General features: G+C 39.9%; 1 protein-coding gene across 4 annotated transcripts in view; it reads right to left on the minus strand.

The window, feature by feature from the left end:
• The window catches only part of KIF16B (kinesin family member 16B), a 299,853-nt gene that overhangs the window by 210,925 nt on the left and 61,666 nt on the right, over positions 1-27,262 (minus strand). For all 4 annotated transcript variants that reach the window (XM_003252139.3, XM_003252138.3, XM_012510215.2 and 1 more), the window contains exons 7-12: positions 23,994-24,136; positions 21,746-21,914; positions 21,459-21,590; positions 20,107-20,282; positions 13,571-13,636; positions 10,260-10,319 (exon numbers count right to left, since the gene is read on the minus strand). In XM_003252139.3, coding sequence (XP_003252187.1) covers positions 10,260-10,319; positions 13,571-13,636; positions 20,107-20,282; positions 21,459-21,590; positions 21,746-21,914; positions 23,994-24,136 — 746 coding nt within the window. The remainder of the gene's footprint in view (positions 1-10,259; positions 10,320-13,570; positions 13,637-20,106; positions 20,283-21,458; positions 21,591-21,745; positions 21,915-23,993; positions 24,137-27,262) is intronic.

Genomic DNA, 27,262 nt, shown 5'->3' on the forward strand with positions numbered 1-27,262 from the left:
GCAATAAATATGCAGTCAGAGCCCATCAGCGCACATGCCTCACTGCAAAAGATCAGAAGGAAAATCCCTTATGCGTTCAAGATAATGTATGGCATGGCACCAACATTTAACATGGTGCACATGAATTATTTCTGAGCCTTTTTGCTCCAGAAATGTTATTCAAAAGTAAGAACCAGCATATACTTGGAATACCTTTATTTATGAGCAGCTCCTTCAAGATGAGAACTGCAATGGAAAATATGGTAGGTTTGGCATTAGTAACAACATCAGAGCTGGTTATGTGAATAGCTCAGCTCAGCCTCTGACCCTGCCAACTGCAATGGCACTGACAGTCATCTCCCCTGTTAATTATCAAGTCCCAGTTGCAGAGAACAATGAACTTTCTTTATTACTTTGCCTTTCATCTTAAAATACAGTTGCAAGAGCAGAACTTTAGAAAAGGAAGAACACAGTTTGATAGAAATTAGCAGCCAGAGTCTAACTTTAATGAGAGGTTGACAAATTAACAACTGCATACTATATCAAGTACAGTAACATCTTTTTTCTCTTGTTTTAAGATCAAGGAAGAGCCAATGAGATAGTATATGTAAATGCATTAAAAAAAAGATAAAAGGCTTTGCACGTGATGGTACTGGTGGCGGCTTTTGTTCAAACAGACTCAAAATCATCCACACTAGTCTGCAAATTAAAGCAGAGAGACAAATGATATCTCATAATCCTCTCTCAAGTCATCTTCATTGCAACCCCCGATCCCAAATCCTTCCTCCTTTCAATACTCTCTTCTATAGGAAAACAGGAACACACACTCATACACACACAGTTGCAAACCACTGGGGCTAGCAGAAGGCAAAGGGGCAAAGAAAATAGAGAAAAAAATATGCTCGTGGCAGACTTTTTTTGCAAAAAATGACAAGAATTATTGATCTCCCTGTACTCATTCCTTTGGGTATTCCCCTCACTCCTACACTCTGGTTGTACCAATGATTACCTTTAGCCAACGAGGCATTAGCAAATGAGATGCAACTGAAACCCTGAAAAATGCTTGGACACTGGGGTTATCCTTTCTTGCCATTCTTAGCATCCAGAGACCACCACGTAAAGGCCTAAACTGATGGGGATGAGAGACACAAGACCAAATCATCCCCAGCTGACATCGAGCCAACCACCAGCCACGTAAGTCCATCTTGGATCATTCAACTCCAGGGCATGAGTGAAGGCAGGAGAAATCCACCAAACCAGGTTGGTCTACAAAATTAAGAGAAATAATCACAGTCTGTTTAAGCCACTAGGTTTTAAGGTTTTAAGGCAGTTTGTTCTACAGAAAAAAACCTCAAACTTGTCCTGAAACTTCTCAAAAATGGGAGAACAAGCTGAGTTAAATAATTATTCATGGAACACTTCCTATTTATAAAGAGCTACTGCACAAGACACTAGAATTTTTAAGAGATTCGAAGATGAGCAAAATGTTTTCCCTGACCTAAAGGAATTTATAATTTAACTGAGGGAATGACAAACATATGGATAGTTACAACAATATGAAGGATCAAATATCATCCCCTCCCATCTCCAGAACAGCTGTCATTCCATGTATGAACTCATTCCTCCAAATAACTTCTGCAGTAATGTACAGCCACACTGGGCCTTTAAAACCAACCATTCACTGTTCAGACCTACTGAGCAATAAACAAAACAGACAGAAACTGTGTCCTCATGGACTTTATATCCTAATGGATGTCAATTTATAAAATACTTTCTATATTGCAAGGGCTTTTCAAAGTGCTTTAAGTGTATGTGTGCAGACATGCATGTGTATACAAGCATGTCTGCACACATACACTTATATATATATATAAGCGTATATAAATTCACTTAGCATAAGTTATCTTTTTAAGTAAGTTTAACTAATAAAATAATAGAACTGAAAAAGTCTTATTTATTTTACATAATCTCAAGCTTCAAATATTAGAGATTCTGGGAGCAGAACTCTGATATTGTTTTATCAACAAAAGTATTTTAGGCCCGTTTTGTTAGAAATCAGAGGACAAGACTAGATGAGACTACGGGAGCTTTACAGAAGAATACCCAATTGTGGGGAAAAGTCTTCTAGCACTTCTAGAATGTAATCTCCATGAGAGCAGGGATTCTTTGTTTTGCTCACTGGCTACACCTGGTGTCCAGAACTAGGTCTACCACATAAGATGCTCTCAATAAACATGTGCTTAATGAAGGAGGGAGAAAGGAAGGGAGGGATAAAGGGAGAGAAGCTGAGAAAGAAATTCTGTTTTGGGGAGAATATTTTCAAACTCATAGTAACACTAGGAATTTCCTTCTCAACATAGGTAGCAATCCTAGTTAATGAGAATGTCAGCATGTCAAAGGATGCCCACCATCTCTCATCTCTTCTTCGCCCAAAAGTTTTCAAAAGTTTGAAAACAGTTTTTTAAAATTACAAAAATGCATCTCACAGGAAATTTACTGAGATCCTACAGGCATGACCTACATATGGACTGCACTAATCCACAGGCACGGAACTATACTAACTCGATTTTTACAATGAAAACCAAAGGGGAAAGAGCGCTGACTTCTCAAATTACCACTGCAGCCAATTTCTGCTTGGATGAACACTTGGAAACTCAATATATTATCGTCACGTAGCCGAATGAGCTCTAGAGTCAATACTTTCTATTTTTAGAATGGCAATAACTAACTATAAACAATATGTGTAATTATCTGAGGTCAGAATGTTGAAGCATCAAATGCCCAAAGAGTTGTTGGTAAGGAAGCTGGTAACCCACGGCTGAAAGAAATGTCTCCTCCTTCATCTAAAATCTAGAGGAAATCGATGGCCATAAATAAAATTATCCCCCAGATCTACTCCCAGGTTCAATGTTTGTACCAAGAAGAGGTCAAGATTAACTGCATTTAGGCCGGGCGTGGTAGCTCACGCCTATAATCTCAGCAGTTTGGGAGGCCGAGGCGGGTGGATCACGAGGTCAGGAGATCAAGACCATCTTGGCTAACACGGTGAAACCCCGTCTCTACTAAAAATACAAAAATTAGCTGGGCGTGGTGGCGGGCGCCTGTAGTCCCAGCTACTTGGGAGGCTGAGGCAGGAGAATGGTGTGAACCCAGGAGGCGGAGCTTGCAGTGAGCCGAGATCACACCACTGCACTCCAGCCTGGGCGACAGAGCAAGACTCTGCCTCAAAAAAAAAAAAAAAGATTAACTGCATTTAAATGAGAGAGGCCACAAAAAATGTTGTCTCCCCCATGCTTTGTCTGTAGGTTTTCCAGAAACCAGAGGATTCAGTGCCCTGGACAACAGGAATCCACAAGACCGCAGGAAACTTGTTCCACAAACCTGACCCGCCTACAAGCCTGCTGAGCAACAGCCCCAGTTAGGAGAGCTGCTTCCAAATCCATTACACTCCCAATACACGTCTTCTTCACAAAATGGAAAACTGCCGGCAGCCAGAGAAAAAAGTCTTTTATAGGTTGCCATATCTGGAGACAAAAAGTTCAGTGGATTGATTCTATTATAAAACAGATATAAGCTGGTTGAAAGCATGCCTCCCCATGAAATTTAAACTCAGAAAATCTTAAGCCAGAAAAGAATCCCAATCTCATTTTACTATATTTCTTGTTAGTCAAAACATTTTGAAAGAGATAAAAGTTATCTTTCATCAGTGTGCTATTCACCCCTGCCATGGCCCTATAGTATCCTGCCTCTCCTACTCCCCCAGAAAAGGAATATCAAGATGCCAGTGCAATTTAAACTTCAGTCATTTACATTAGGATCCCATCATCACATGGATTCAAATACGCTCCATCCTCCAAATTCAGTTTTCGACAAACATTAATTGTGAAGTGTGTAAGATACCTAATAATTCCACATAAAGTCTAAAGAAAACTTCAATCCAACTTATACAAATTGCTCACTTTCCAAGGAAAAGCCTCTCCAGCTAGGCATCTGCACGTGAGCGCCTGCTTCTCCTCTCCCACCCGCTGCCACACCACAGTCAAAAGCCCTGTGCAGGCAATGAAAACACCAAAGCCAGCCAGACATTGGAGCCATCAAAGGATATGTTTCCAGCAAAAACAAAAGGGACCTTATTGATTAAAAAATGAGAAGAATAACCAATGCTGGAAGGATTCAAACAGCACTCTCAGGGCTGCGAGGACCACTTTGCAGCTCTGCTCTGGACAGACACTCACAGAGGCAGCTCTCCCTTCTGCCGCACGATCTGTCAAAGGGCTGCCAGCTTGGCGCTGCAGTCCAAACTAACTGTGAGTTATTTTGAAGCACAGAGCTCAACGAGTTAGTTGGAAGCCAGATGACATACCTTGAGCATTTTTCTTTAATTGATCATAAAACGCTGGAACAGAAAAACCAAAACGTATGCAGGACAGATAAACCCAAAAGGGCTTAAAGACTGGGGTGGGGAAGGAGAACACAGGAATGGAGAAAAAACCGGGGATTCCTCCTCTTAAAGGATCACTTCAAAAAAATCATTAGCAATAAAACATAGGGGACTTGTAAAAGCCAAGCCTAAAGGCACACAGGGCAGGGGGATTGAGTAGTCACTTTGTAAACCACTTCAAACACCAGGCAGTCAGCACAATATTGTAGCCACGTAAAAGGGAAACTGATATGAAGGGTCTCAAGAATTCATTGATGTCAAGGCTGGATTTATCACAACACTAAATTCCCAGTTCCAAGAGAATCACTGCCGTTTGAGATAAATTCAGCCAGGATGAAAATCACACTGAGGCAGCGTTCTAACAAGGAGACCAGAAAGACCCAAGAAGAGAGCTTCGTATGTGAACGGAGCAGATTCTGAGGTGCTGGCAGCACAGTCCAGAGCCTGCATGTGGAACACACTTGGGTATCAAATGTATCAGACAAAGCCTAACCACAAAACAGAAACTGCTTCAGTATTTAAATCCCAGGGACTTTAATACATAGAATTGGTTACTTAGCTAAAGGAACAGCTGGAAAGCCACTGGGAACAGTAAGGCCACCCACAAACTGGCAACAGCCGAGACCAGCATTACCCTAGGCAGGAGGGGCAAAGGCACTTGGGGGTATTTCGCGAGGGCAAGGCTATGTCACCTGGCAGAACTGCAACCACAATGGGCTGGTCCTTGCTGCGGGAGCTGGGGCCTTGGAGAAGAGGTACCTGCTGCTGGGGATGTAGGCGAGGCTGAAGGGGGAGGGCCTGGTTTCTCTCTCCAATCTCCACAGGGATCCAGGAGCCCAGAAAAGGGCTGCCCACAGGGGTCAGCCCACGAGACAGGGCAGAGCAGGAGACGGGGAAGAACAGATATGAGGACAAGGAAGTCTAAGATTACTCTGCATTTCCTCAGTGTGTCTAAATCAGCACTGTCACCCCAGCACTTTGGGAGGCCAACGCAGGAGAATTGCTTGAGCCCAGGAATTCAAGGCCAGCCTGGCCAATGTGGTAAAACCCCATCTTTATAAAAAATACAAAACTCAGTCAGGCATGGTGGCACATGCCTGTAATCCCAGCTACCTGGGAGGCTGAGGTGGGAGGATCATTTTAGCCCAGGAGGTTGAGATTGCAGTGAGCCAAGATCGCACCACTGCACTCCAGCCTGGGTGACAGAGTAAAATCCTGTCCCAAAAAAAAAAAAAAAAAAAAAAAAAATCAGCACTCAAACTTGAAGGTACAGACCCATCCTCCAGGGATCTTAGTAAAATGTGGATTCTGATCCAGCAGGTCTGGAGCTCGGCCTGAGGGCCTGCATTTCTAACCAGCTCCCTGGTGATGCTGCTGCTGCTGTCCCTGCTATGCTCTGAACAGCAAGGATCTAACTGATCCAAACGAAGGACTGAGCTGTACTTCAGCCATATTCCCTCCGAGAATAAAAATGCACAGTCATACAAGAGCCTTTCTAGTAGGAATGGGAAAGTAAGATGAAAAACATAGCGAAGAGCATAACTGGGACAGGACCGCTGCCTGCACAACACTCCCTGTCACTCTGCCCACTAGGTCATCAGATTTGTATGGCTCAGGGCTGTTGTTATGGGCTGGATTATGTCACCCTAAAATTCATGTTGAAAACTTAACCCCTAGTACCTCAGAATGTGACCGTATTTGGAGATAGAGCCTTTCATTAAGTTAAAATTAATTAATTAAGGGGATTAAAATGAGGTTATTAGGATGGGCCCTAATCCAATCTGACTGGTGTCCTTATAAGAAAAGGAGCTTAGGCCGGGCATGGTGGCTCATGCCTGCAACACTTTGGAGGCTGAGGCGGGTGGATCACCTGAGATTAGGAGTTCGAGAATAGCCTGGCCAACATGGTGAAACCCCGTCTCTACTAAAAAGACAAAAAATAGCCAGGCATGGTGGTGGACACCTGTAATCCTGGCTACTCCGGAGGCTAAGGTACGAGAATCGCTTGAACCTGAGAGGCAGAGGTTATAGTGAGCCAAAATCACGCCATTGCACTCCAGCCTGAGCAACAAAAGCACAACTCCATCTCAAAAATAAAATTTAGAAAAACATACAAAAAAGAAAAGGAGCCTAGGATACACACAGGGAGACTAAGTTGCAGGCACATAAGAAAAGGCCATATGAAGACACAGACAAGAGAGGACCATCTGCGAGCCAAGGACCAGGGCCTCAGGAGAGGCTAAATCTGCCAGCACCTTGATCTTGGACTTCCAGCCTCCAGAACTGTGAGCAAATAAAAGTCTGTTTTTTAAGCCACCCAGTCTGTGGTATTTTGTCTTGGCAGCCCTAGCAGATTAATACAAAGGTTTTTATTTTTGTTTCTTGATACTAACCTAATCCCGTACATTCTCACCGCATGCCTGCTCTATGAGAAGCAGAGTGCTAGGAGCCGGCTCGCGGAATGATAATGAGACAGTCCTTGGCCAGATCCTGCTCCTGTTTTTCTGTGTGTAAGAGTTGGCAGAAAGAGGAAGAAACCAATACCACCTAATTCAGAGGACAAAGAATCCTGTGGCAGAAGCAAAACCAAATACTGCAGAAGCACAAAGGAAAAGAAAATTCATCCTAACTGGGAAGTAAGGAGAAGAGGAGTGATCGGGGGAGGGGGGCTTCAAGATGGATTTTGCTAGAGGCACAGAAAGGGGACACATCCTGAATGAAGGAGTAACACAGGCAAGGACCACAAGACACCAGGAAACCCAAAGCCCTGATGCACACACTGACCAGCAGCAGGGCCTCTGGCAGGGCGGGGACTCCAGGGGTGGTGGGCACAGAAAGAACTGTGCTAGGACAGATGATACCGGCAAGGAGATTAGTGCCTGTAGGGGTCAGGAAAAGAAGTCCGGACTTTAGAAAATGAAAAGTAATAAAAATAAGGAAGGCAGACTAAGGGACAAGAGAGTGGAGACATAGAGTACAGTATAGAGGATAATAAAACTCTCTCTTATTACCTAACTGTCTAAGACCTGCCTCATTAACACATGTTCTACTGTCAACTACTTTCAAAATAACTCAGAACTTTACGAGGTCTTCCTCTGTTAACTCGGATATAAGGAAGAGGTTGCCATCCGCTGTGATTTCCAAGCTGGGAAGAAGGGTACGTGGCAGTTATGGATGAGTGCCATGACCCAGTGAGTCAGAAAGAGAACTGAAGACTAACATCCAAGTTCTGAGCTCTGCAGATCAAAGCCCAAGGCTCCAGCCACGATGACCACGTTGCCACCAGCTCTCCTGCAGTCAGTGCCTGCTGTCAGGGCTCATACCCACCCCGCAGTCTTTCGCTCCCCCTCCACCTTCATTCAACAGGACCGTGGATTCCACTCACCCAGGGCAAGGGAAGCCACCGACTAGGTAGAGAAAGAAGGGAACAAAGTCACTCCCTGCTTTTGAGTATCCGAGAGCTTAGGATCTGGTGATTTCCAGGGAAATTTAAGGAACTTTCAAGAGTAATTCTGACTTCAATGGACCTTCACCCCACCCACTGACTTCAGCCTCCTGCCCCACCATGAGAGGGGGTTTCTACAGCCACTCCTCAGGATATATGCCAGTAAACCAACCTCATGGCTCATAACTCAAACAGGGAATATGAGCACACAGCTCAGGAAACTGCCACTGAGTTGGGGTGGGTTTTATGCGCATTACTGGAACAATGACTGACTGATATAAAACTCTAACAGCAGAAATACGGGAAAGGATCACACAACCCACACAGATACAAACCCACCAACTAACAATCAATTTCTAAAGAATGTCTTCATAAAAACATTTGAGTAGCTCTCCTCTTCACCTTAGTCTTCAGGCACTGTCTTCCAATAAGAGTTTAAGGCAGCCCTTAAAATATCAAACACGAGCAGAAAATGACTACAGGTTTAAAGCACAAATACCAGCAGAAAAATCTAAAACAGGCTTATAAGGTCGAGAAAGGGAAAAACATTGAAATAGCATTCTCCTTTCTCATAACGTTTTAACATCTAGCACACATCACATTTTTCCCTTCTCCTATGAAAAGTCATAAAGAAGAAAATAATTAGACTTATTTTTTAAAAAAGGATTGGAATTGGAGGAGAATTTAACTTCAGGACTCAAAATCACCTTCTGAGAAAAAGCATAAGAAAAAGTTCAGGCTGTCATAGCTCTTGTGTGGATACCCTTTACAGAGACGTTATAAAAGCCCTACTACATCGACATGGAGGGACGCTGCAGCAGCAGCAGAGGAGACGGAGCTTCCATCTTTTCATCTCTTGCAGCACTGCCTCCTGTGCTAATGGGCACTATGTATACTAAGGACTTTTCAAATAGTTAACGGTTTGATTTCTTTTTTTTCCTTAAGTAGAGTAGATTTTAGTCCTCCCTCTTTGACAAATTTCCAGAGCAACATCACGTGGTGCCATGAAAAGTCAAATGACATGGGCTTCAGGGGCTGAGGCACCAACACCTCTTACAGGGAATGCAACTTAAACGACAACAAAGTCACATATTTGGTGAACTTATTCCACATCTGACTATTCTGAAATATGAACGAAGTCTTTGCTCAGTTTCCTGCACAAAAATCTCTCAACAAAGGAAATACTGCAGAAATACCTCAAAATAATATGGCATTATCATTGTAATCGGGAGGAGAAAAAGTCTGAATGCAGAAACCCTCACTTGTTGCAGTACAGAAGAAGCTGGAAAGGCCATCTCTAGGACCATCACAACCTACCATCATCTAAACTTAAGCACAGCCTCTGATCTCATGAGATACAATCTTTCTAACACCTGGGCAAGCCAAGTTGCCTAAATGGTGCAAGGAGAACATTACATAATATAATGCTGAGCCTGCACTCTGAAACAGTTGTCAGCTGCAGAACTCACCTGCAAATCCAAGGCTGCAGAAGTTTACCCTGTGAAACAGTAATTAGGTGTGCCATTCTCACATGAAGGTGATCCACCTTAGGATTCTGCCAAGACATTCTGCCAAGACTCATCTGTCTGGTCTCATCAATATCAGATGGAGACTTTTGTTCTTTGGGAAAGTTTTACCTCCACAGACGTCAAAAACAAACCTCACATTCAATAGCCTCTGAATTCTTTTCTCTTGTGCACAAAGTCAGCCAGATACCATCAAAGCACAAAACTCGAATTTGTGTCTCAAACCTGGTATGGCTGACTCTCAACAGATGACAGAGGTTGTCTGCCAACTCAGCAAAAAATGAGAACAAAAAGAAACTTGTATTTTGAAGCATTATGATAAATGGAGGCTACTGCTGACATCCTCACAGTGAGTCTTGCCAGAAACACAGGCCATCCCAGCCTAGTCCTTGAGACACATGGAAAAATATTTTGATAGGAAATTACTAGCTTTGAAATTTCTGAAATCTAGCCGTGCTTTGCAAGCATATTCTATAATATTGCCACGGGAAATATTTTTTTCATTTAATATGTTGCTTTGATATTGGCTTTAACAAAAGCAGAAAAACAAAGTGGATATCCTTGAATATTAAATAGAGTTCTAATATGTGCTGAGTCAAAAATGGAAAAACCCCTAAAAGGCAAACATCTTAAATATCAATATAACCTGTACATATTAAAACACACAGCTATAATGTCTAATAGCCTTCTTTCTCACTTCTTCAAAATCAAACCAGAACTTCCACCCCATGAAAGTCACTAATTGGCTCCAATGATCTTACCTTAACAAAGTATACAACTGCCATGTTTGGAGATTTAAAAAAAAAAAAAAAAAGTTTTACCAGTTTAATCCACCACAGTAAGACTAAACACATTTTTTAGTCCTTACTTTCAAAATATTTTGGGTTTCATTCCACTTATTTGTCCATTCCTTGGTCAATTCTTGAACCTGAAAAGAAAAATATACATACGTGACTGCTTCATAAAGAAAGTTTATAATTTTCTTCTAGTTTCCGAATTCTAATATCTCGTGGAAAGATGTACTATAATTTTTTAAATGAGATAGCAACTTTTACCCCTGAAAGAACCATCACCAAAGATAAATCAAACAAGTTGATTTCTTCCTACAACCTACATTATGGCAAAGGAAAGAACAGACAGAAATTTGTCAATTTGCCTAGAATTTCACAACTGCCTTTTTCATGGTGTACTTAAATAAAAGCAGCTCCCTTGGATTATTAACCAAAATTACAAGTTTGAAGATGACAATGTCCCACTAAATGGATTACTTTTTCATGATTATACATCAGGTCCTAAGAAATAGTGATTTATTTTTATTTCTAATTAGATGTGATTAAATCACATTGGATGCTATAGTTTTACTTTAGGAGATAATTTGCTTTTGTAGCTAATTAACAGGGCTTACAAATCTCATTCTATCTTTTTTGCTGTTGTTTAAAAAAAAAGGTGGTTCTTTAAATGACTCTTAGTAAAAGCAAAAATCTTTTGATAAAAATCACTTCTTTCCAGTCAGCTCTAACTTAGAGGAGTAAACACACTCAACTGTTGAACACAGCACAGTTGGAAATTGCTTCTCAAATTTAATGGAAATGTTTTGTTAGTTCCCTAAAACTTTTTAAATGATCCTAGCGAATTAATATTCATCAGGAAACAAAAAGTGACACTTGAGAGGTAGAAAAAATATGAATGAAAAATGTGTTCTGTGGAAAGGAAGAGACCAAGGTCTATAAGAGAGTAGCTTCAGAAAGGGGAGAACTCATCCTTTCCAAGCCTTTTCCTTTCAGCACCTTTATCATTCCTGCCACCTCCTCACTCCCAGCAGCAGACACCCTCCCATTAAAGCTACCTGGTCTCCCCAGTAAGTTTCCCTATTTAATCAGGCCAAAATAAATTCACAGAATACATCTGCTTGTACTCTCTCTGCCAAGATAAAGTGATTTTCTATATGCCATTAAGTATAGTAACTGGAAAGAGTATTCAAGTCAGCAAACTTAATGAAAGAAAGCATCAGTTATTGACAAGTATCTGCAGTGATGGTTTATCCAAGAGGAAAACCAAAATACATCTCATTCACCTATAGTCAATCATTCAGGGGTCCTCAATTTACCTCAAATAAGACTGTGGGAATTCTAGGTTAACTTAAAAAAAAAAATAACGTTGCTTCTTTTACTAGTTATTAGTGCCAAAATCTATCACCTTCTTGGTGAAAAACAAACGAAATAGGACTGGAAGAGCCTCCCTAACTCTGTGCTTTGCTTGTTTTCTTGTTGTTGTTGTCGTCTTTGGTTTTGTTTTTTGGAGATGGGGTCTCACACTGTCGCCTGGGTTGGAGTGCAGTGGTGTAATCACGGCTCACCATAGCCTCTACCTCCCAGGGTTTGAGTGATCCTTCCACCTCAGACTCCTGAGTAGCTGGGACTACAGGTGCACACCACCACGCCCAGCTAATTTTTGTATTTTTTGTAAAGAGGAGGTCTCATCATGTCACCCAGGCTGGTCTTGAGCTCCTGGGCTCAGGCGATCCTCCTGCCTCAACCTCCCAAGGTGCTGAGATTACAGGCGTGAGCCACTGCCCCTGGCCTGCTCGTTTTCACTGGTTTGGCAAGACTGTCCTGATTTATCTTAAACCAGTTCTACACTCCAGTCCTTCATTTCATTACTTGAGTGATACCAACCCTACAGACCCCTGATAGCAATAAAAGCCATGTGGCTCTCCTGGCTTTTTGTTTTGAAAAAGCTTTCAGAGAAGGAATATTCTTATCTCTTCTCTCCCTACAGAAGGGGAAAACACTGGTGTATTGAATTACTAATTTATACTCATCAGTTAACAGATTGTCACTGGCAATTTATGTGAGAACACAAAGCATCCAACAATAAATGATTCTGCATTTCACCAACAGATAGGTTTCTCATCAAAGAAATGTGAGCAAATCAATCCTGTTTGAATTCAAACAATTCTAGCTTAGAAAAAGTAAACATGCCTTGGATTTATTTTACTGTTGTATTTAAACGAAATAATATCCATTTAAAACACTAATTTAAAAATGCAAACATGTGCTACTACTTCTAACGGGGATCAGGTGATGAGATTTATATCCAAGCAAATTGCAAACAATTAAAATGGGTCAGCAAAAAACTAGATGATAATTTAGAAAATGTTAAGAACAAGATAGGCAGTCATTTCTGTCACAGCATGTATAATACATCCAAATTAATACGTTTATTGGTTTCCAATAACTTATTTGGTATTCATGAAAACTATTGTTAAGAAACAATTTAAGACTATATCCAGATACACTTTAAATTATAGCACTCAAAATTAGAATTTGAAGCACTAATAAATAAAATTTCATTTAAAAAATAGGGATTAAGAAATTAATGTTTTACTAATGCTATTATCAGGATATTCATCAGCATAATTATCCTAGATGTGTCAACAAGTTCCTAACTGCACCCCAATTTGTATCTTCCATAATGTGTATTTTTGAAAAAGCTTTTACCAACAGAATACAATTTTCTTTTTCAATCTGTCTTAGCCATTCAGCACCATGAACAAAATTGACTCCAAAAGTTGTTCTAATGTCTGTTTCTCTTTTCACAGAAGTTTAAAAAAAAAAGTATAGAACCAGGTCAGCCATAAAACTGGTTTTTCGAAGGCTTCAGCCCATAACAGCTCCAGATCTCTTCTCTCTTTGGTTACTCACTGCCAGTCTCTCCCATCTCAGATCTCATCTAGCTTCACAGAAACTAAGCACCGAACTAGAGTAATCAGAGATTCCTCAAGTGCCACTCTTCCCACTGGGAACAACAAAAAGCTAAAGGGTGGTCATTGTTGAGGCCATGGGGACCACTACTGTTTCATGAATGTTGAACACAGAGTCCCTCAAACAGGGACTCCAGTCAACTCTGATGACCCGAGCAGCCTCACTGCTTTGAAGGATCTGCATGTCCATTTAACTAACCATCATGTGCCAGACAAATCCCGTTTATTAAACCACGGAGAATGTGCTGCAATACATAAAATGTCAGCTATCGTGCTTCTTCAAAAATGATCACCAACGAGGGAGGAGGCTAAATGCAATAAAGAAAAAGAAGGCATCTCAAACGGCAGGTCCTAAAAAAGCATGCACTTAACAGTAAAAGTTATGATTTAAAAATATAAGTCAAAGTATCACTTACTCTTGCTTCATTCTGCTGAAGTTTTTCCTCCATACTTAAAGCTGTGGGGGAGTCTAAGAGGGCAATCTACAATATAAATCATAAAAGAAATCAGCAATTAATAAACAGCAATAATCTAGGTTTTTCCCTGAATATAGTAAATTATCCAAAATTTCACAGAAACTATTAAAGGTAAAAAGCAATGTCCTACACCCTGCCAAAAAGTGTTGAATATCACCAAGTCTTTACTCCACGGGATACATCTCTCATAATATTCAAAACCATGGCATCCCAGTAAACCTGCATTTGCAATACAAATCAGCAAAGCAAAAGATGTAACATACTGACATTTTACCAAAATCAAACACAGTCTAAATCCCTAGATCTTAAGGATTCACCTTTTTTAATATGTACAGAGCACAACATTCAAAAGGGACCATGCCTAAGTCTTGCTCAACTGCAGGCTTCTGAGATTTGTTCTTACTGATATATGAAAATGAAACGCATTTATTTTCACCACTGATGGTATACCCCATATGGCATGGCTACACGACACTCTCTGATTACATTTCCTTATCCCTGTCGAAGAAGTGTAAAGATTGATGTGAGAATGATAAATACCAAAATCAGTTTAAAACTGAGCAGGACAAGCAGACAGAGACAGGAGAGGGAAACGGAATCAGGCTGGGGCTTAAACTGCACTCGTAACATGGAAGTCCCTGACCTGAGTGGCAGGGACACTGTGCTTCCTATTCTGCCTCCTTTTCTCATGGCCTAAGATATCCCTTGGAAGAAAAAAGACAGAGAATATCCCTCCTATCCTACCCGCAGGCAATCACTTTTTCCCAATCTGGTTGTGTAAACTTACAGTTACTCTGGTCATATGCAAGCGTGTTTTTTGTCGTGTTTTTAAATATAAGTGGCGTAAAAACACTATTCTGGATATTGCCTTTTTAACTCACCAATATATCTTAGAGAAAATTCAGTAAAAATAAAAAACTGCTTCACTCTTTTTAACAATTCCAATTTCTTTATACAATATTCCATTGTATAGATTTCTATGATTCATGTTAGTGCTCTCCTATTAACATAAATGAGGTATTCTTAATCTTTCAGGAGGACTATCCTTATGCCCACTGCCTACAGTATGCATGGCTCTATCAATAGAATAAATTCCTAGAAGAAGAATTTGTGAGTCATCTATATGTATGGTTTTTATTTTTTATAATTGCCAAGTTGTCCTCCCCAGAGACTGTAGCATTTTTTTAATGACTATTTACTTTTCAATTTCTCATCAAACAAAAACACCCACAAGGTGGTCTTCTTCGGCACTGTCAAACATTCAAACTACGAAGACTACCATGGGCCACACCTGGCATCTGTGTACTGAACAAAAGCAGAGCTGTCCAGAAAGGAGCATAAATGTTCGTCTTGGTGGGCAAGGTCCTCGTGACAGTCTATGCAGTAGTCCTCAGAGATGCCCCCGAGCTATTGTCTTTGGCCTTCCTGAGTAACCATTCATACGTGTGGGGTCAAGATTCACATAGGCATCTGTGGGACCCACCCTGGTTAGAAGCCCACACCCACAGAACCCAGCATCTCTTTCAAAAATGCCATAGGCACATCCTCCAGGAGCCCCACAAGGGACACACCCTGTTACAAGAGTCACTGCCCTCCAGGAAACCCAGAGCTATGGCTTCTCAGCTGATATTAATAGTATATATATATAGTTCACCCTAATCCAGATGTAATTCACCAGTTAGGGGTCATTTTCGTCATTAGAGATGTTGCCTAGTTAGACAGGTGTCATCCCACTTTTATCTGGTTTGCATAGAATGAAGCCAGAAAGTTAACCCAAGGCCAAATCCATCCTCAGTAAAGAAAAGGGAGCTTTGTTAGCACGTTACTTCAATGCATCATTGCATCTAACATGTTGTCTTGCACACAGACGGTACTTAATAAATATTTTTCATTGAAGACATGAAAGTGGCAGATGTTAGTATTACTGCATTGTTTATACATGGTTGACAATTTTCAAAAGAATTAGAAAGCCCTTTATAACGTGGGTAATTTTACAGAATCCATTGTTGAGACTTTTATTGATAATCAAAGCTGAAACATTTCTGCCACATCATCAAGTCAGTAGATAATCACTGACTGAATAGCACAAAGACTCATGACCAGCACCCCTTCTGGAACATGATTTTTAAGCACATGTAAAGAACGGCCTTCCTAAATCCTTTTAAAAGAAATCATTGGTAAAAGTACCATTTTCAATTAAATTATTATTTGCAAGGTGCGTCTTTAGAAGAAAAGTGTTTCGAATCAAATAATAATCAGATTAAGTTCGTATGTTGTTAAATCAAAAGTAACACTGCCTCAAAAACACGATTACAAAAGTGTAGTAATAGCAATTCTACTAACAACTTATACAAGCACCCCTTGCCTCACACCCTCATCAATATACTGTATAATCAATTTTCCTCTTTGCCCAACAGGTGAAAAGGACATCCTGCTTTTAAAGAACTTTGAGGTATCATCTACACGCAGCCGAATACATAAATCTAAGGTCCACTGCTTGATGTACCCATGAACATGTATACGTATACCCATTTCACTATTCTTAAAATCTGCATTTATTGTATTTCAGTGACGTTGAACATACTTTCATATGTACAGAAAGCATTTGAAACTCTATTTCTATGGATTGTGTTCACGCCCCTTTGCTCCCTTTCCTGCTGTGTTATGATGTTGTCTTACGTTTTCATAGAACCTCCTTTCCTAACAAAGAAGGTAGTCTTTTGTTGCATCATCAGCAATCTTTTCCCTGGTCTGTATTGGTTAGAGCAAATTTTCATTATGTTATGTAAATATGCTATGTTCTTACTTTTGTCTATGTGAGCTTTCACAGAATGAGAAAGAAGAGTTAAAATTTTCTGTGACAAATGTGTGTGGCTTTGTCTCCTGCTATTTCCAACAGTTTTGTTGTTTTTTTCACTTATGAAAGTTGATATCATGTCTGATTTTAATTGTGAGTTGCACCCTTTGTCGTGATAAAGTGCTCTTTTTCTAAGCTCTCACAATGCTGTTTCTGCACCGTTTTCTTTCCTCTTGAATTCACTGGTTTGTCCATTCTTACAAACACCATATAATTGAGTTTTACTTTGTGACCCTATCTGAGATGTGTCTTCTTTAAAAGTTCACACATGATACTTTTATTATTTAAAATTTATCTTTAACCTCAGCTACAAGAGTGAGCAATTCATTCTACGTTCATCTTCCCTTTCCCATCATCTTCGTTGCTTCCCACCTTTGGTTGTGTTTTTCATTTCTATACTGTTTGATTTACTTGTTGTCTCCAAATACATTCAAGAGAGATGAGGGAGTCAACAGACATTTTCTCTCTGCCAAATTAAATGCAGAAATAGCTGAAAATACATTTAAATATAATAAAAGAGAATAAAAACTGTAAAAAAGAGGATACTCAAATACTCAGCTTCATCAGTCGCCTGAGAAGCACAAAGTAAAATTATTCTATGACTCTAGTATATATCCATTAGGATGGTTACAATGAAAACTGTACAATATCAAGTGCTGCAATACCAAGAACAGAACCAGCACTTTTATACACTGATGGTGGTCTATTAACTGGCACAACTACTTTTAGAAAATTGCTTGGCAATATCTACTAAAACTGAACATATGTACTCCTCTGACTCACCAATTCCACTTGTAGACATAAATCTAACAAATGTATCTATATGTTCACTAAAAACATCTAGAGGAAAGTCTACAAAGCACTAACAGCCCGAAATAGGAAACCCCCCAAGTGCCCATCTAAAGTACAATGGACAAATGAGCTGGAATATATTTGCATGATGGAAGACAACTTTGCAGTGAGAATAAATGGACCCAATACTACATGCAACAGCATGGGTGACTCTCACAAACATAATGTTGACTGAAAGAAGTGAGATCAAAAGAGTGAATATTTTTCATTATTTCATTTATATAAAGAACAAAAACAGGCAAAAATAAAAACTAACAAAGCCTGTAGAGGTCAGGAGAGTGGCTACCCTGGAGAGAAAGGGCAGTAGTTCCTGAAAAGAAGGGGGGCTTCAAGGATACTGGTACTGTACTGTCTCTTAAGTAGAAGCAGGTTAGATGGGTGAATTTAGCTTATGAAAACTCACTGAACTATACACATATAACTTGCAATTTGGGGGGATAATAAGTCAATAAAAAATTCAAATATACAAACTACTACATATATCTACATATCTAGATCTACATAGTAGGAGAATCAATACATGTCAAAACCTTTTGCTTTACTAAAATGGTGCTTTAAAAACTCTGATGCACATGACTTTTTGCAATGGCAAAGACAGAAAATTATTAAAAGTAGAAGTTGATTTTTATTTAGCTGTGCTTAAAAAAATAACCCTAGAAATGGAACTCAGATTTGAATAACATTCTCAATGAACCACAGCAGTACCTGGGATAGAATATTCTAGGAATAGAGCAACACTCCCAGAAAAATGTATACAGAGATGTTTAATGGACATTTAAGAACATCTGCTGTTTTTATTAAGCTTCATAAATTTCATTAATTTAGGATAAGCCTATATTGTCTCAAAACAATTTATAGCTTCATAGCATGATAAATTATTTTAAATTGGATTCACATTTTTATTGTAATATATTGTATGTCAAAAATTTTATCTGCAATGCGTTCTGAAATAGACTTAACTGTCTTTTATATCCTCACCCTCAAAATTACAGCAACAAAAATACTCCCTTAAACACAGCAGTGGTAATAAGTCATAAAAGGAAAAGGAAAAAAGACTACAAAATATAAGGCAACTATATGGCATACCAATACCTCTGAAGGCATTTTTCAGAGAGAAAATGTAAAGTTTTAATAAATTAAAGGTTTTTGATCTATATAAGATTCCTTCCAATGACGTCCTCAGTTTAGTTTTAAAAAAATAATATTTTTCCCCTTCATTCTTTTAACCTAATAAAAGGTTAAGCACAAGAAACTGCACCTAGAATTTTCCAAATACTTTCCTTCACTTATAGTAATTTGAGTGATCCAATCAAATCATCATTAAAGGCTTACTTTATATAAACAATGTTTTAAAAACACTGAGAAAGATTCCAGGCTGGGCGTGGTGGCTCACACCTGTAATCTCAGCACTTTGGGAGGCCAAGGCGGGCAGATCACTTGAGGTCAGGAGTTCCAGACCAGACTGGTCCACGTCGTGAAACCCCGTCTCTACTAAAAATACAAAAAAATTAGCCAGGCATGGCAGCAGGCACTGGAGGTGGAGGTTGCAGTGAGCCGAGACTGCATCACTGCACTCCATACTGGGCAACAGAGTGAGACTCTATCTCAAAAAGAAAAGAAAAGAAAAAGATTCCAATAACAAGGTGTATAAATAAAAATGACTATTGTGGTTCATGTTATAAGGGCCTCATCACAAGGAGCTGGACTCTTCATTCTGACAACTTCCATCATAGAGCAAAATGCACATGGAGATATTTTTAAGCACAATGAACAATTCCTATTCAACTGCTGTCCACCATCTTGTGGGAAAGAACTGCCAGGTACATTTCAGGACACAGGAAATTCAGTGAGGTTTTCATCCCATCAATATTTTCAAAACATTTATGGGATGCCAAGAGCTTCAAGTGCCACATAATCCCATGTGGAAAGCACTGCTCCAGAGGGACCACTCTGCACATAAAGAAAAGCATTTCTTTTCACGATATACTTAAGACATACATTCATGAGTTAAGAAAGCAGGATAACTCCAGTCTAACTTCAACATTTAAAAAAGATATCCTTCATTTTCTTTCAAGGGTTGCCTCTCTTCACGGCAATATCTAAGCTTACCAGAACTTTACTTCCACCATTCATCACAGAATGTAACTCTGTACATACACCATGCAGACTATCAGGAAGCTTACTGAGAAAATCACAAAGACAAGGAATCTTCACTAGAATCCCAACAGATCCTAAAATGAGACTATTTCAACAATCAAGTGCGGGCCCAGGGACAGCATTTCAGCCAGATCGCAGGTGTAATACACGTGTCACTGGGCCACCAGAACCACCTCTCTTAATAGGTGATACGACACAGGCATTCAGAAAGGTGTTCAAACAAGTCTTTTATTCTGTTAAAACACATTTTAAAGTCATAAAATGCATGGGTGAAATTTTAAATACTATTCTAAGCATATCAATTTCTTTCCAATTAAAGAGATTATGCCATTAATCCTATTGCATACTACATTTCCATTCATAATTGATAACTATTAGAGAGTTAATCATTTCAGGTTTGGTGGATAAAATCTTACACACGGAGCCGGTAATGAATGCAAAGGCCAACAAGAGGTTGATGTAAACGAGGGACTGGCTAATTCATTCAAAGCTTTACTTAGCACTTATTTACTCAAATCAATAGCATGAGTGAGAAAACTGTCTCATTAAGATCTAGAAATAGATGCCATTACTCAAAGAAAATTATCCATAAATCTCAGAAAAACCCAACCTGATTCCCTTGAGCAAGCAGCGTTTTCAGTCTGGCTATTTCAGCTCGCAGCTCACGGATAAGTTTGACGTTGGCATCCTCATTAATGGTAGGCTTGTTGATGATGTTTTTGGCTCTATTTGCATAGCGAAGAGTACTTAGGGTTTCTCCATAATTGACATCAGCAGGTGAAATGGCTGTGAAGAATGTATTCAAAAAATAATTTATCCAGCACTCCATGTTTCATTTAACACAAAGTTGGTTTGTAATTTAAAAGTCAGATTAACCCCAGGTCACTGGATAGACTAAATATTCATTGCCACAGTAATGAATATGAAAAATTATCTAACATTTCTAGGAAAGAGTGTTCACAATACAAAATTAAGTGTCATTTTTCTCTTCTCAAATCTAGAATCAACCACCTAACCAAGCCGAAAATGAGATATGAGACATTCCCCTATAGTTAGGTAGTTTTCCCTGCTGAAAATGTAAGAAGAAGGTTTAAAGACTATTTGTCATCTCAACATTAAGTAGGAATTCAAATACTTTTAAAAGTTCTGGCAAAGTCTACCATCTGGAAAAAAAAGAAAAAAAAAAACAGAATATGGTAAGTTTTGAAAAGGGTCACAAATCAATCCATTCTCTTCTTAAAGCTTGGTTAATCTCACCCACCTCCACCACTACCACTCAACTTTAGGGCTTAGGTGACTATACAAATGCATGTGGGTGTACAACCCAGGGTAAATCCGGTGGCTCCATAGTTAGCACATGGCATGAGGCATGGGAAGGGCATGAAGAGAGGGAAAGGGAAGAGGAAAGAGGGGAAGAGGGAAGGGAAAGTAGAGTCAGAAGGGAAACAAGTCCTGACTTCTCCCAAACAATTATCTCCCCTTTCTACATTTTTTTCTCTATTCTGCATCTTTCAATTATTGGCTGAAATATAGACATAAAGTATATTACTGTTATCATTATTTGTTTTATGCATTGGGTTTTTTTTTCCCCTCCCAATTCTTAAATTCCACATTTACTGCCTTAAATAAAAAAACAAAGTTGGGTTATTTTGACTTTGTGTTCCTATGATTTTTCTCCTATGAGGTAAGTTTCTACCTTGTACTTTAAGCAAAGAAAAGCTGAAAAGTCTTCCTGCATGTTATCACAGCTTCCAAAATATGGCAAGGTGAGATAACAGTTAATGATACTACAGACTGGGTCATAGCAGGATCATAGGAGGCGATTTTCTTCAAGATAGAAAAACCATTACTTTTTTAAGATGTAAAAGGTGTTATTTCCTAATAAGACACTTCAAACTTAAATATTTACAGTTAATTCACAGAAAATATTGTGCACTCAGAAAAGTAACTTAAAACTCTTACTGGCAATCATGATAGTTTTAGAGTTTCCTCCAAGGCTATCTTTTAACAACCAAGTCAACACAGAATCCCTGTAAGGCACAAAAACTTGCTTCTTCTTTGCAAGAGTGTTTGCAGTATCCTGAGATAAATCAGCTATAAAAAGGAAGAAAAAAGGGGAGAAAGGATAATCAGTAAAATTTTTTTTCCTCTACTTTTGCTTCATAAAACCTTGAAGATATTACTTCAGTTTGCAACACAAATATTACACATGAGGAAAAAGAGGAGGCAGGAGCCAGGGGTAAGCATACCTAAGGCAGAAATGACGTTCCCCAGAGTCACGAGGGACTTGTTAATATTTCCCCCTTCCTTTAGCCTAACTCCGGTGGCTCCGGTGGCATCTGCACGCTCACTTCCCGCAAGATCAACCAAGTGGATCTTACTGACGGTTTCACATGGCATTTCGGAATCAAATTTAGCCTGTGGTAAAATAAAAAAGTAAAATTGAAGAGATGCAAAGGGCCCTGATGTTGTTGATGATACGAATTCTAACTATTTTCCACTCCTCACTGAGATCTCTCAGGGTAGATATTTTTCAATTTTGTTGTTTTATTGGCCTTCATACTGATTACAGAAACTTCTCAAATTTAATCCAATGCAAAAGAAGTTATTGTATATGATTCTTAAACTTTCTAAAGAAGCATTTCATTCTCAACCAAGCCCTGCTGAATCAGGCTGTGGCAGAACAGAAAACTAGGCACTGAGTGGCACTCAGCAGAGAAATGTAAGTAAGCAAATAATAACTTTTATTCTCATCTAGAATCCCAGCCTTCCAAGAACAAAAGCTTTCCAAAATATGATCAATGTAGACAAGTACGGAAAAGAGCATTCAACCATTATTGGATGTTAAAACATCTTGTTGCACAAATTATTTCTTTTTTTTTTTTTTTTTTTTTGAGACGGAGTCTCGCTCAGTCACCCAGGCTGGAGTGCAGTGGCGCAATCTCGGCTCACTGCAAGCTCCGCCTCCCGGGTTCACGCCATTCTCCTGCCTCAGCCTCTCCGAGTAGCTGGGACTACAGGCGCCCGCCACCACACCCGGCTAATTTTTTTGTATTTTTAGTAGAGACGGGGTTTCACCGTGGTCTCGATCTTCTGACCTCGTGATCCGCCTGCCTCGGCCTCCCAAAGTGCTGGGATTACAAGCGTGAGCCACCACGCCCGGCCCAAATTATTTCTTTTAATGTAAAATCTTAAATACTATATTCCTTGCTTCTGAATCTACCAAAATTTTATATTCACAAAGACTTCTGATCTATGTGTTACATTTTGAACCAAAATGCCCCCCCTAGATTACCATATTTTTATAGAAATTTAAACCTCTTAGAAATGAGAGATGGTGGCCAGGCCCAGCAGCTTATGCCTGTGATCCCAGCACTTTGGGAGGCCAAGGTGGGAGGATCGCTTGAGCCCAGGAGTTCAAGACCAGCCTGGGCAACATAGTGAGACACCATCTCTAGGAAAAACTTAAAAAAAAATTAGCTGGGCGTGGTGTTGTGCACTGTAGTCCCAGCTCCCCGGAAGGCTGAGGTGGGAGATCACTTGAGCCCAGAAGGTTGAGACTGCAGTGAGCCATGATCACACCACTGCACTCTAGCCTGGGCAACAGAGTGAAATCACGTCTCAAAAAAAAAAAAACAAAAAACAAAAAACAAAATTAGAGACGGTAATATGCTAATCAGGCACTAACCAGAAAGCAGGAGAAAAACCAATCAACTTGAGTAAATCAAAAGGAAAGGTCTAACAGAAGATTAAGATGTGGAGAATTTAAGGCAAGTTGTTCTGACTGGCCTTAGAAAATTCATTTTCTTGCTCTTTGATCTCCCTCATTAATAAAATGCTGCCTCTTTGTATCTGGTGTGTCCAACTGTTAACCCAGATGAGGACATCCCCAAGTTCCTAGCACATACTTAGACCCTGACAGGACCCTACATTTTTGCATTCGTCTATTCTACTGGCCTCAGTGTTAAAATATTTACCCTCAATAATTTCCACAGATGTTCAAGATGCTCTCCACCTCTTGATCATAATGAATTCTTACATTAGTACTTATAAATATTCGCTGCCCTTTAATATCATTCTAATAATCGTAATCAACACGGCAAGGTGAGTGCCATGAAGCGGTAATGCACTGCACTGAGTTACTCACCTTGGCTTCCAGCTGGTCTGACTTGCAATCCATTATATCCCACAGAGCTTGCAACAATGAAAACTTTTGCTTAATTAAGCACAGAGCAAGTTGTTTTATGTCTAGAACAGGGTGGAAGCCTGCTAAGTATTTCTTAAGGGTACACATCAGGATATTTCAAATTACTGTGATTGTAACCACAGAGAAACTCAGCGCACAGCACATGTTCAACTCTAATTAAGAAGAAAATGACAGTCAGTCACCTTTACCTGCTGCTGCTCCTGGTTCAACAATGATCAGTCCTCAGCTGGTGCTAATCAGCAAGTAAAGACCTCAGGGATGGAGCCAGCCGGGCCCGCAGCTGTCCTTACCTGAGTGAACTTGATGGTGAAGATGGCATGAGACCTGCTACTGACGTCGTTCATCCCAGTCGCTGCGGTGGTCCGGTTGATATTGCCCGCATCCATAAGTTCTTCTACATCACCATAATTCTGTACTAAATGTTTGGATAAATCTGAAAAAAAAAATGGAAAGGGTGAAGAAATCCCCCTAATATATAGGAAATGGAATACAAAATTACCCTCTACGAAATAATACACAACTCCAAAATCTGCTGACCTGTCTGAAGACCTCACTTGTCTCTCTAAGGTGGTGGTATGTAACGCTGACCTGGGAGCTGGGTGGCTGGGGTCGAATCCCAGCTCTGCTGCTTACTAGCCATGGACTTACATAGTTATGGACAAACTGCTTCACCTCATTGTGCCTCAGTTACCTCACATGATCATGTGTACCTACCACATAGGGCCACGGTCCCCAACTTTTTCAGCACCAGAGATCGGTTTCATGGAAGGCCATTTTCCCACAGATGGGGTAGGGGGAACAGATTCGGGATGAAATTGTTCCACAGCTCAGATGATAAGGCATTAGTTATATTCTCATTAGGAGCACACAACCTAGATCCCTCACACGTGCAGCTCAGAATAGGGCTCGTGCTCCTGTGAGAATCTAATGCCACCACTGATCTGACAGGAGGCAGAGCTCAGATAGTAATGCTTGCTCCCTGGCCGTTCACCTCCTACTGTGCAGCCCACTTCCTAACAGGCCATGGACCAGTACCAGTCTGCAGCCTGGGGGTTAGAGGCCTCTGACATAAGGTATTTAAGAAAAGGTTAGCTATTATATTATCATCAACTTCATTCACATTAGTCATAGCACATGCAAGAAAAATGTAAAAGCACTGCCTTCATGCAAAACCCAAAACCTTTTTTTAAATCATTTTAAAAAATTATTAACTTTTTTGGAACATTCATATGGTTCTAAAGTCAAAGGCTACACAGTTACACTGTGTAAAGGGTCCCCCATCCCTATGCTATAGCTCTCCACTTCCCCTTCTGTCAGGGAACCAAATGTTACATACCCTTCTAGAAATAACCTATACATATACAAGCAATCATATTTATATATGATCTTTTTCCCCTTACATACAAATGGTAGCATACGATAAGCATTAGTTTGCACCCTGCTTTTAAATGGAATAATACATTAAAGAACATTCTGTATCAGTTAAGGTGTTTCCTCATTCATTTTTAAGGCTGCAGGGGATTGAATCATATGCATGTACCATGACCAATTTAACCAAGGAGACTAGAGCAGTTATTCATATTTTGTTTCCAATTATGAGTAATGCTGCTACAAATCATCTTGCACATAAGTCTTTTCAAATGCCTGTGAATGTTTATACAGAATAAATTCTTAGAGGTGGAATTTCTAGACAGTTGAAATTTTGGTAACTATTGCAAAATTGTTCTCCATAGAGGGCAATTTACACCCAGCAGTAGCAAGGTATAAGAATGCTTGTCTCCCAAAACCCTCCACAATACAGTCTTATCAGGATTATTTACATCTGCCAAAGATGGGTGACAAATGTTACCTCCAAGTATTTTTATTTTGTTTTTCTTTTACTATGAGTGAGGCTAAGCATTCCTTCCTGCATTTAAAAATCATCTGTATTTCTGTTTCTATGAACAGCCTAGTCATACATATTCTTTGTTCATTTTTCTATTGGTTGTGGAATCTGTCCTTACTGATTTACAGGAGCTCTTTATATAGTAGGAAAATTAGTCCTTTGTCTAAAACTTAAATTCAAAATATTTTTCCTATTTTGTAATTAAGCTTTTTACTTTGCTTACAGTGTTTCTGTCAAGCATGATGTTTTATTTTGCTATTCTTTAACCATTTCAAATTTAACATTGTTTATTTTATGGCTTCTGAGTTTTAAATCAGGTTTTTAAGAGCCTTCTTTCCTCCAGGTTTCTGGGGAAAAACTTAGCCCACGGATTTTTATAGTCATTTTATTATTTAATATTTTTGCACTTAAATCTTCAATCTAGTTACCATTTATCCTGGTGTAAAACTGAGTTGTGGCCAGGCACGGTGGCTCACGCCTGTAATCCTAGCACTTTGGGAAGCCGAGGCAGGTGGATCACGAGGTCAGGAGATCGAGACCACGGTGAAACCCCATCTCTACTAAAAATACAAAAAATTAGCTGGGCGCGGTGGCAGGCGCCTGTAGTCCCAGCTACTCGGGAGGCTGAGGCAGGAGAATGGCGTGAACCTGGGAGGCAGAGCTTGCAGTGAGCCGAGATCGCGCCACCGCACTCCAGCCTGGGGCACAGGGCGAGACTCTGTCTCAGAAAAAAAAAAAAAAAAACAACTGAGTTGTGTGGTGCCAATTTACTTTTCTTTCCTCCTAGACAGCTTAATAATCCCTCTAATAATTTCCCTAAGGTTTGAATAGCACATTGATTATAAACTAAATTCCCCTAAGTATCTAGGGCAGATTCTGGATGTTTGCTCTGTTTTGCTCTTCTATCTCTTCATACACCAGTTTTATATGTTTTAACATGTGATAAGACACTTGTCAGAAAACATGAAGGCATGAGTTAGGCTAAAAACTCTTAACAGTAATAGCTATACCACACACCACAGAACAACATACTGGCACACCCTGCTTTGCTTTGGGCATACAAGGCAACAGCGTAAGTGGAAATTTATTAAAATACAGATGGGCTGGGCATGGTGGCTCACACCTGTAATCCCAGCACCTTGGGAGGCTGAGGTGGGTGGATCATGAGGTCAGGAGTTCAAGACTAGCCTGGCCAAGATGGTGAAACCCTTTCTCTACTAAAAATACAAAAATTAGCCAGGTATGGTGACAGGCGCCTGTAATCCCCGCTACTCGGGAGGCTGAGGCAGAGAATTGCTTGAACCCAGGAGGCAGAGGTTGCCGTGAGCTGAGATCACACCACTGCACTCCAGCCTGGGCAACAGAGTAAGACTCTGTCCCAAAAGATAAAAAAAAAAAGAATACAGATGGGGTCCTGTTGTTCTATCTGGTATCTCCCAGTAAAAGAAGACAACCAAAACCAGGAAGAACTTGAAACCTGTGACCAGTTCTGTCCTGCATCCACAAAGACACAAATGAAGAACATGAAAGCACGTCTCTATGTGCGATTCCTGCAGGCCAGCCATTCTAAGTTGCCTTATACAGAGGAGGTAAGATCAGCTTCATTACGAGGACAGTTTTAAATCCAGCCGATTCTTAAATAATTAGCAAAGGCCAATCCTGTACTCATCATTG

The sequence above is a fragment of the Nomascus leucogenys genome, chromosome 11 (genome assembly GCF_006542625.1).
Source record: "Nomascus leucogenys isolate Asia chromosome 11, Asia_NLE_v1, whole genome shotgun sequence".
NCBI classification, from domain to species: Eukaryota; Metazoa; Chordata; class Mammalia; order Primates; family Hylobatidae; genus Nomascus; species Nomascus leucogenys.